This window comes from Synchiropus splendidus, chromosome 1 (assembly GCF_027744825.2).
Source record: "Synchiropus splendidus isolate RoL2022-P1 chromosome 1, RoL_Sspl_1.0, whole genome shotgun sequence".
In the NCBI taxonomy this organism is placed as follows: domain Eukaryota; kingdom Metazoa; phylum Chordata; class Actinopteri; order Syngnathiformes; family Callionymidae; genus Synchiropus; species Synchiropus splendidus.
Genome location: NC_071334.1, coordinates 48,207,000 through 48,219,022, shown reverse-complemented (window position 1 = coordinate 48,219,022; position 12,023 = coordinate 48,207,000). Strand labels below are relative to the sequence as shown.

The 12,023-nt window shown below is 40.8% G+C and overlaps 1 protein-coding gene across 3 annotated transcripts in view; it reads right to left on the bottom strand.

Annotated features, from left to right (window-relative positions):
• The window catches only part of fibcd1b (fibrinogen C domain containing 1b), a 129,423-nt gene that overhangs the window by 82,235 nt on the left and 35,165 nt on the right, over positions 1-12,023 (bottom strand). The window contains exon 3 of one of the 3 annotated variants that reach the window (XM_053857265.1): positions 7,588-7,671. The exons of the other annotated variants lie outside the window; for them this stretch is intronic. Coding sequence (XP_053713240.1) covers positions 7,588-7,671 — 84 coding nt within the window. The remainder of the gene's footprint in view (positions 1-7,587; positions 7,672-12,023) is intronic. 3 annotated transcript variants of the gene reach the window in all.

Here is a 12,023-nt window from a genome sequence, read left to right as displayed (position 1 = left end):
TGTTACATTGTTTTTTTTTTTTTTTACTATTTTACTACAATTTGAATTGGGTGTTAAATAGAACATGAAAGAAAGTATTCCAAAGGAATTGATGATTGGTTGTAACAGCATGGCAAAAATAAATAAATATTTATGGTGAGTATCACCATATCACCTATATGTTCATCTTCTATTTGCAATATGAATGAATGGTGGTTCCATCTGATCAGAATGAGAATCAGAATCAACTTTATTGCCATAGTCAATGAGGACTAGGAAAGTGCAAAAACATAACAACAATAATAATAATAATAATAATAAAATAAAAATAAACTAAAATCAATTGTTGTTGTTTCTTGTTCTAAAGATGATTATGAATATAACCAAGTATTTATAGTGCAAATGCAAAACTAAAAAAGGGTCTGCATAAAGGAAAAATCCCTACTGCTGTTAGTCTTGAGATTTGAATATGTTCTGTGGACAAAGTAGCGCAGTATAAATAACCAATTTAGCAGTGAACATGCTGTTTGACTCCCCTGCTCCCATGTGCACCCCAGAAGTAAATACAACATTCAAAGCCTGTAAGTGATCTTCAGGCAGCCTAAAGGACGTACATAAACTAGAGTCCTCTTAGAGGAAGAGGCAGACCAGTAATAGAGCCCACATTACCTGGACTATTAAACGCAGCCCAGGCGCCGCTTTACGCCTCGGAATCTTTTCCACTTCGGTCATACGTATTCAAATTACGGCCCCACTCTGACCAATTAAAACTGCCCACTGTCCACATGCGGAGTGGACGAAAAAGATGAATCTGAGTATTTGATAGATTCATCATTGTTGGGCTGCGGCGGGAACATGTGGGTGTTTGTTGTGAGTCAGTTCGAGCTCATTAATATGTAAATTGGCTTTAAAAGCACAGTGAAGCGCGCTAATACACAGCTAATGGCAAATGGTTTACGAGCAGCTTTATAGTTTCGTTAATGTCAAGGAAATAAATTGTGCAGGAAATACACCATTTATCTAGTCGTGTAAAACTACGACTTGAGGCTTTAAAGGTTGTTGTGATCGCTGGATCCATGTGTGGCTGCTAGAAAGTCACTAGCGGTTAACTATAGATCTACGAGGACGCGCTCACCCGATTCTCCACACATTGGTCACAAGCAAACAAGCAGTGAAAATGTGACTTTTTTTTAATTTTTGAACCTGGTGCACCTCCAACTCGACCACTCACTGTCACGGCAGAACAACAGAGTGTTCCCCAAAGACTGTCTGCACCGCCGTACTAACGGCGCTAACAGCATACGTGACATCTCAATTGAAAACTTTATTGACACTTATGGAGTTTTCCACATGGAATACACTTAGTTATTACTGTTTTGAAGCAATCTGAGCGGATTTATGTATGGTCTCTAATGCTGCTGGTCAGTTAATAATCAGGTGAAATACTCAACTAGCTATAAGCTATTTAGCTAAAAGCTACTCCAATGAAAATACAGTTAAGGTGACATGTTGATGACAGAAAAAACGAATGTCTTCACAGATATTTGATCAAGTTCCATGTGTATTGAGAGCCATGTTTTATTTTGAGTGTTGTTGTTTAGCTTTGATTATATTTAGGTTCTCTGTAGTAGGGATGAGCGATATGGACAAAATAAGATCACGATAAATGTAATTTCGGCAATAATAATAATAATCAAGATAAATATATTTTTCAAACGTTTTCATTCTCTTCACACTATTGGACACACTACAGTCCCTCTTGAAACTTTTTTGTGATGAAACTTATTAGCGGGGTTTGTCTCCAAAATCATTATTTGTTTATGTTTAAATATAATTTTCAACTAAGTGTAGAGATGAGAAATTCAATTTCATTCAAATTTCACATCTCTGGTAGAAGCTGCTCATGTCTGACAGACTGCTCTGCCAGCTTTATTTAGGGGTTAAATTGAACCGTCAGTCTGCTGCATCTCATGTCTCTTCACAGTTGACTTGAACTATGGACCAGTCTGGACACATTTCCTAGATGCTATTCAAGAAAATTGAGAAATAATGTGAATAAATGATCAGAATAAAAACTGTCAGTCCTTTGTCTTGTGTGATGAGTATTCTTTTCACATTTCTCTCTCCTAAAATGGTTGTTTTTCATTGCCTTATTGAAGATTTCACTAATACTTTGACCGCTCCCGAACTGATGCCGGGTCGTAGCACTAGTGCTGCCTATGAGAGTGTGTCCGCGATCAGTGAACCCTAATGGGGGCACAGAATAGGACGCAACCGCAGTCACCGGATGTTCGTCCAATATCCAACTATTTTCAAAATGGTGTTTCGCTGAGGCGCCAGTACAGCCGGAGACCTCCATGTGTTGATGTGTACCAAGGCAGATGACCATGTCAGAGAACCTATGAGGACCGCTCCATCGAATAAAATAAACACAGATCCAGAGACTCTGAGTTGACCAATGTCAATGTCACACGCGGCGGAGCTGGAGAGTGTGGTGCGCCGTCGCGGTCTTGTCATGTTCATGTATGCAAGTCCAATGCAGTGGCTGTGCCGCGTGTTTACCAAATTTATTGTGAGATGCAGAATTGTTATAGTGGCGACTGTGTTTGGCGGGATATCGTGTACGATAAGTTATTGCCCATCCCGACTCTGTACAAGTGATGTTTTCACACACAGACGTGGTGACTTGCACTGAGCAGAAACTTGCAAGCCAGTCCCAAAAATACATGTGAAATTGTGATGAAATTGAAATGCCATAATAAAAACATTGCAATATGACCATGTCACTATATCACCCACCCCTAGATAGACGGATGCCGCGACAGCAGCCGAAGTCAAGAGTTTTGCTCTCTCCAAAACTTTCCTCCAGCTCATCTGGAGAAATGCCAATGTGTTCCCATCCTGGGAATAATAATAATTATTATTATTATTATTAGTTGACCATCACATTGAAAGAAAAAAGCTACATATGAGGCAGGTGGTCATAAAGGAAAGTGAAAGTAGTACTAAGGCTGAGTATGTGCAGAGGGAAGAGTGAGTATATGTTATTTTGTGCATTATAGGCGTAATGTCCCCTCGTGGTGGTAATATCAGACCTCAGCACTTTGGCTGAACTCTGTTGCAGGCGGGTCAAGACATCAGTGGAGGCCATCATCATTACACTGCCAAGCAGTCACACTGGTTCAGAACAAACACAACAGCCGACATCAAGTTTTCATAAGGAGACACACTCGGGCGACGATTACCAAACTCGGCTATCACCCACTCCAAAAGGCAAGAGGTAATGAAGCAGAACAGAGAGCGATACGTCGCTTTAGAAGCACCGCTGCCTGGCTCACGCTGAGTTTGCACAAATGAAATGTTCACACACTGGTTCAAATTGTACAGCTTGCTTTGAAGATCTTAGTTCCAAATGAAAACGCTCTCGATCAAGAATGAAATGCATGAATACAAAACTTCCAGTCGTCTGAGATGAGGTCCTGACATCCCTCGCACAGTCACCTGCTCCACCTCTTCTGAGAGAACACAGAGCTGAGGTCACCTGGGAGACATCATCTCTACAGCTCTGGGGCCTCCTGCCAGTTGCCAGCGGAGGAAACTACATTTTTGGATGCCAAACTGTGTTTTTTGGTCAGCATTCAAAGCTGGTTAGACTAGGGGGAGTAGGAACATAGATCAGCAAAAGAGACCGACGTTTTCGATCTTTCCTTAAATCCATTCATTCAATTCAAACACAGTAAAATCTGTGAAGTACAAGAATAAATAAAGTAGACTTTTAGGTTGAAATATTTATAATAAGGGAAAGAGGTGTCAACCGTCAACCACAGAAATGCTACTTTTAAATGGGCTCCATGATGCTTTTTCATGTTTTAGGAGCATGAGTGAGATGGAACCCCACCTTTAGTTACACTGTAGGGCGAAATCACAAAGTTTTTTTTAGCCGCTCAAACTACGTTCTCTCGGGAAAAGGATCACAACAGAATCAGATGTTGACGTCTACAACACAAAACATTTTGTCGCTCTGTTGTTAACATACACAAAGCTACAAATATCGTAGCACCAAGCCAGTGTCTCTTGTTCTCTTCTCTTCACTCTTCTACGGAATTTAACCCCAAATTAAAGCTGACAGAACACAGCCTGTGATATCACTCCACAATTGACTGACGTCACACTAGAACCAAATTAGAACTGACGTTGATACAACATAAATAACATGAATAGGATCATGGGGTTGATGACGCACCAAGTGAAGACCTGTGTTTTTTGCTGTGAGGGTGAGGAGCACGCCTTTGCTTAACCTACAGACCATGTTGTCTCCAGTCAGGAGACAGAGTGCAGGTTTTGCTCATGTCCTATCAAGGGGTTTTTAAAAGACTCGCCCTGGATCCAAACTTCCATGTCAGAATTGAAGAGTTGAATCTCTTCTCTGTGGGACTAATACAGTCTGATCTGTGAATCCAGCCATCCTTGTTTTGAGCAAGGGGACTACTTCATTCAAATTTAAGCAAGACATAACTATGAATTTATTAAAATAAAACATGAGTGCATATAAAAAAGACAAGACGCAGAGGAAGAGTGGACTAAAACAGACAGAAAGTGTCAAAAGTATGACTCAAAACAAACATGGTGAGCTGTGTTTGGTGCCATGTAAAGCTTGCTTTTCTTAACAGCACGTCAATGATGAAACACCTTCATCGAAAACATCCTCCAGAACGGAATTTAACAGCGTATTCCTTTTACCGTTAATGTACGTGTCTAAGAGAATACATGCTTTCTGTTCAATACTGTTGAAAGTGTGGCTCCTTTTAAATGATGGGGACAAGTATTTGCTGTTAACATAAATGTGTTATGTTGAAATAGTCTGTGTTAAAACATAACGAAAGCCGGGCTGTTGTCAAAATCAGCTCCATCAAGGCATGAAATTGACAGGTATTGAATCGTACACGTCTCTTTCAAACAATGTTATTGATCACAAGCTTCCATCCGTTGGTCTTGTTGTTCACCAATGCATCCACCAGGGGGAGCAGCTCAGAGTGAAAAGTTTGTGAAAACGACAAATTCCAAAACAAAAACGGCGACAGCGGAAGAAGTATTGATAATGTGCCTCTTGCACACAGGAAAACAGAGGAGGCATGGTAGGCAAGGCTGTTAAATATATTGCAACTGGAAGACGGAGAATTTCGAACAATGTTATGTCTTCTTCGTGTCCGATAAGAACTACTGTATGTATCGGATAGTAACAGCAACACCGCCCCCCTTCTAAACATCTAATCGACAGCAAGATTTTGTAAAAAGGTCCTGATGATAGCGATAGACACAGAGGATTAGATGAGGAAACACACCATTCAGATATTTCTTTAAAGCTGTGAATGCAAGATGACAACACTTCACAGAGACTTGTATCAGAATAGAACAGCTTCCTCCCCAATCCTTTCACATCACTCACGTCCTTCTAATGCAACTGTGATCACTGCCATCATTCCTGTGCAGCTTCGGGTCGATTAAGTCTTGTTGGCACTGGCTCGGGATGTGACTCCGCTGCTTCTCGGTGCTAAAATGCATTGTGGAATGACCAATAATCCTTCACTCTGCTGCGGCCGCAGCGGCGAGGAAGAAAACTGTGATGAGAATCGCCATCAATGACACTTAATCCCATTTTGCTGGTGGAAATGTTGAGAATTACCTTTTTATATACATCAGGTGGGAAGAACTTGAACACATGGGGACTAGTCACCCTACGTACATATGTAACACTCGACTTGAACCCAAATGTATCTACGAAATAGGGATGGGACGATATGGGCAGCTCACCATTCGATACTCTGGCCCACGATAATTATTTTATATATATATATATATATATATATATATATATATATATATATATATATATATATATATATATATATATATATATATATTCTCTTATAATACAGATGTTAAATGTCAACAAATCTCCATAAGCAGTGAAGACAAATCACCAAAGAAATCTAGGTCTCGACCCAAATTTAACCACACAAGCCACAAAGGAAAGACACAGAGTCCTATTTTGGCAGATGCAGTTGTGTTGAGAAATTGGCATCAAGTGAAAAACTATCAACTAATTAATTCATCAATAATTCATTTTAATCAAGTCATAGGAAAGAATATATATATATATATATATATATATATATATATATATATATATATATATATATATATATATATATATATATATATATATATATATATATATATAGCTTTGCTTTGCGAGCTTTGCTTTTCAAATATATTGAAAAAGCAAAAACATGAGACATAAATAAATGAACATTTGTTTTGGATTATAATGTACAATTATTATTATATTTCCATTATATAATAGACTTTAAAAGGAATGCACAAAGAGGTGACCAGTTATACACATAAATAATATAAGGAAAACATGCTTTGAATTTGGATTGAAAAATGTATTTAGTGCCTTCTTTCTTAATTTGGTCCAACAATCTTCCTTCTTTCAAGTCGCTGCAAAAGAAGCACAGCCAAGTCTTTCATCTCGACACTTTCTGTTGTTTTCCATCCCTCCTCCCCATCCGTATTCTATTGATCCTTTTCTCTGTTAAATTCCGGCAAACATTAAAAGACTACATACCGGAAGAAGCCCTCACACAGCGACACCCTGAAAGCAAATTTCATCTCTGCTCTGACTAACAGCCAATTCCAGTGCCCCCTTTGTGATATTGTAGACGCAGCGAAAGAAACACTTGGATGTCGTCTCTGATATGTTGAACAGCTTGAATGTGTTTTCTAATAAAGGGTTTAATAACAGATGATATTATGTCTGCAGAGGAGCGCGGTGGAGTTTTTCTGATTTACCACGTTTTTTACATGACGTGCTACGTCCATATCACGCTGTCTGACGTGTATGGCTCAAAATATCCTCATAAATCGAACGTGTGTGAATTAATCCATCTTTAAAATATTCACATAAGGCATAAAAACAACCACCTATTTCATTTAAATTTCAATATCATCACATTTGGATCATCCTAGACGTCCTCACTCCCATGGTGCATTGACGTCCTTTACTGACGGCAATGGCAGACTTCAGCGTCACTTGTTGATGCGTAGGCATTTCAATGGAGTAAAATACTGTGTAGCATAGCATCAGGGAGTGTGGATTGTGGGTTGGGAGTTGCGTGAACAGATGCATTTTTCACTGAATTCACTTGAAAAACTCCTTATGTGGCTCTCCTCCTAACCGACGGTGACATACAGTAACCATGACTGAAAGGCATGGCTGTTTGAGAGGTTTTAAATAGTAATTGACAGGTTGGTAGATGAAGGAAGAAATGACCTCCTACCCTCGCCTCACCTTAGCCCAACCTCTGTCTTTCTTTTATGTGAAGCACTGCCCACGGTATTCTACGGAATGTTCAACATTGAAAACCTAACGCTTTAACACGCAATGCGAAAGGCTGCCGTCGGCGTCAGCATAGGATGCAAAGGTCCACTTTTCCGACGTCAATATATTACGCCATGGGAGTGAGAATGGGTTGGATGACCCTTCAGGTTTCCGACCCTTGTGAGTGGCCTCCCTTGTGTGCGTGTTAAAACGTGGGGTCTTACCTTGGCCGGCGTCTCCCTGGCAGATTCTGAGTCTGACCAGCGGTGTTTGAGCTGGGAGGAGCTGGGCACACACTCACAGAACGTCTGCATGGGACACACAAACAAGGACCACCAGTGTTGGTGTTTGCTCAAATCACATGTGCGGTCAGACATGCACGCACATGCACACAAACGTGCATGCCCAGTCAAAAACACAGGTCTTTCTCCCTCCAGTTGGCTTGCTGCGTCGAAAGACAGAGGTCGCAGAGAAGAGCCGATACCAATGTCATTGGTCCAATGATCAATTTCGACGTTCACATCACTCATTTATGTGGACAGTGGTACCTCGTCCGTATCATGAAAACAGTATCGCAGGGTTGGTGAAACCTAATTTTCAGAGCCACAAGATGGCGCTCTTGGCTTACAAAATGATGTGAGGTGTACATGAATTAGTTGTTCTAGTCCAGACATTTAACAGCAGACAGCGCCATCTGCTGGCCTCTGAAAATCAGGACACTGTTTCATGAAACCTCATCAACCCATCACTACTCGTGAGTATACGCTAACCCATTACACTAGCCATGTTTACCATTCACTCAATGTTTCATAGAATGTGGGTGATCACAGTCTGCAGTACTCGGAGGCAAAGTTCGGGAACCAAATGAATTCAAAGTGAGTGGAAACTTAGATAGGTGTGTTTGCTAGCGGGGACCAGAATGCGGTTGTCACCGTCTTGTCCTATTTTATGGGACACATGACAAACCTGAACCTCAGCAGCTTCATGACAACATACATAAAATTGTTCATAATTTGACCTTGAGTGTGACCTTGTAAAACTGCCTTACATTTCATTTGTTTTTTGTTTTTTTTTTTCATTTTTTATGACATGTAGTTCCTTTTAATTTTCCATCTCACAATGAAACTTCCATTCGTTCGTTTCCTCCTACTAATGCCCTGAATGTTGTGTCAAGGGGCACCATGAAAAGGTCTACAGACCACTCACACCCAGGGACTAATTTAAGGAGGAAACCGGAGAGGTGAGTGGAGGTTCAGTCTTAACCAATACTTGCGTTATGTTGAATTCAAACCAATGACCCCATCTCATGTGAGATCAGAGCACGTAGAACTTAAGTGCTCAGGCAATGTAATAAAGTGTTTAGCATTGTTCTTGTCGGTTTATCAACAGAGATGAAGCTCCAGTATGTGAACTTTGAATACAAAGACTAAACACTCCACATTAACTGTGTCATACTTATAAGTTGCAGAGCACCCACAATGCATTGTCACTCCAATTTTAGACTAATGAAAACTTTCAAGATCTTTAAAAACCTTTTGAAAAAAATGAATCTGGCATGCAAACCTGTCACTAGTTAATGTATTTCACTATGATAAAAAGGAAGAATGAAAAGAGAGACCAAGCAAAAATAAAGCTACAAAAGTAATCCTCATGTTAATAATAATGACCGGGAATCTATCAGTAGCCAGCTAGTACATGACAACTTGTAAATGGATTATGGTTTATGTCAAAGTTAGTGTCATTTGACATGTGCACAAAATGAAAACGAAACATAAAATGACGACAGGGGACGGTAAACAGAGTGTTTCCTGAATCGGCATGTTTATCTCTTAACACGGGAAAAAGGGCCAGGTAATTATAAAAGTGGAGGCTTTCTCGCGCTCCAAGAGAGCACATCATTCTGTGACCTTAAACGCTGCGGTGGAACTGCTCAATTAGCCTGGGACAATGGTGGCACACACACACACGCCCGCAAACACACTCACGTTTACCTGCTGGAAAATAGATGTGCTGTGCAATTAATCCAGCAGGATAGGGAAGGCGGGTGTCAGGAGTAGGGGCCAGACCACTGTGGCTTCAACGTAATGAGCAGATGAGATCAACACAGAGAGAAACCAAACACCACTTTCAAGGTTCTAATTCCAGACTACTCAAAGCAATGAACTCGTTCTGGTCTGAAATTCATGTCAATTCACGTGGTCTGAGTCACTCATAACTGCACCTTAACCAATCGTGAGCAGCCTCTCTGGTCACACCGCATTACGTTCCACATTCATGAACTTCAGTGGTTCCCCTTCCTTTTACCAATAAAATGCTTAACTTCCTCCATATCTCCTCTAACGGTACACACACACCAAACACCTCTGTCGAGACATAGGGAGCCTAAGTCTCCACTCCTTCCGGTCGGTCCATGGGACCTAAGATTTGATACAAATAAATGGAAGTCTACGGGAAGATCCAAGTTATTTTCTGGGCCAACTAAGTACTGGACGATACCATTACCTCAGATCCTTCAGAGGAACCATAAGCTTGGTGAGTCGTAAATCCCTGCAGTCGCTTTCCATTTTACTTTTTCACCTTGTTGATGAATTTCCCCTCTCCGCAAATGTCCCCTTAAAATCGTAAAAAGTCCGGACATTTCAACATTTCAATGTCATCCAACGTGTTGCATCGCCTGCTCCCAAACTGCATTGACTTTACATGTAAAAGAGAGGCTGAACCCTATGAGATAGAAGTCAAGTGTAATAGGGTCAAATCCAACAAACACACTCAGGCTTTCCGCAAGGATTTTTTTTTTAACTCTGGGAGATCGATCTCTCACCAGCCCCCTCTCCACCTCTGAACACAGTGAATCAAGAAGCAATATAAGAAACATTGAAGCCGGAGGAAGGAGGTGGAACGGGGGAGTTTTGACTGAGTTGACTGAGTTTGTTAACCGAGTTGGTGATGATAAAAACACTACTTTTTAATCATGAGAAGTAGACTTCTCTCCAGTCTGCAGCCGCCCTCAAGCAGTCCGTCTCTTCATATATCCGGTGACTTGAGTTGCCCGAGCAATGAACTTCAGTCATTATGAGGTTTCTTTGGGGATTTTTCTGGAAAAAGTACGCCAACAATCGCCATGTCCACCTCCACCTCCATGATGCAGTACAGTGTTATCTGCTTGTTTCCATGTTTCCAGTTTGCTTAAATGAGTTGATATGTGCGAGTTCAAGAGATTATTTTTCTGTTTACATGTGGCAGAAGTAAATTCCCAACGAATGAGAAGAGAAATGAATGTTTGAGGAAGCACTGTTTCAGATTTCAATTCCATGTGTTGACCAACAGATCAATCCCTTTCTCTCCGTAACACAAGATAACAAGGCAAAAGAAGGTATCTTGGCGAAAAAGGCAGGATGGAGTGCGATTTAAGAGAGGTGCTCGGAATCCTAATGAGCGGCCTTGAGGTCGGGGATAGAAATCCACGTCTGTTTTGCCTAAAACGCTGCAGCTGCCTGTGCAGGATACACAGAGGAGCCACAGATCGCGCAACACAGAATCCACAGTAGCGCTGCCAAGCTTCCAGCCTCAAAGCCACCAATTCTGCAATATAGGTTGTGTATGATGAAGGGAGAGCTGGGGCTCAGATTGACAAGACAATTAGAGTCTTTTTTCTCTTGAAAGAGTCATGAACAACATGGCAGAGGGTTGTGTCGTGCAGCTGGAGCCCACTCACATCTCTGACACGACCTCCTCATTATGCCTTGTCACACGTTTTTGTTCACTCCCGCACTCACTCTTGCAGCGGTGACACACAGCGACATCTGAGAAGCTTCTTATTGTTGGCACGGGTCGTCCTACGGGCGACTTCTAATCTGACTCCATACGTTCTCCCGCAGAGAAGATTTACCCTTAATAGAATATTTTGACTGTTCAATGGACGCAGCTTATCCGCTCAATCCGCCTCAGCAGGACGAGAGTGACTGTGCTTTGCGTACATGTGAGTGTGTGCCAACAAGAGGATTAGGCGATGTATTCTAGATCGCTCCTTATGGGAAAGCATCCTCCAATATCTCACAAATGTGTTGGGAAAATGACGGGCACAGTGTGCAACTGATGAAGAGGATTCCCAACACCACACTTGATACTTTAATTTTTACTTTACTTAAGATAGCCAATGGTCACATGAATTTTGTTTCGCTTTGCACCAACTATTAGCATAAGACAATGTTTTTGTTTTTGGTTTATTTTCATTTTATTATATTGATAATATTGTCCAATTGTGTAAATCTGATTTTTTTATTTTTTTGTTAAGCCGTTGTGAGGACAAGATTCTTCAGACTCGACATGAAACACTATTTATGTGTTCAAAGACCCCCTTCTTTGTGACCCTTACAATGAGATTCAAATGTTCGAGAAACTCAGAGTCATCAAGTTCCAGATGTTTCTATAGGGTGACAATATAAATCGTCAGTTTCCTCTTTTATGAAATTACGTAGTAGCTTACAATGGACCAAACAAATTGAGTTAAAAACGACTAAAAAAAAGTACAATTCATGTATGTAGCTATCATAATGCCAGCTGCCAAAATGGGCCCATGTTGCCGAACGTTGACCAGGTCCATTTATCCATTTGTACATCTTGATACACAAAGCAGCACTAACACATCAATGATGACATC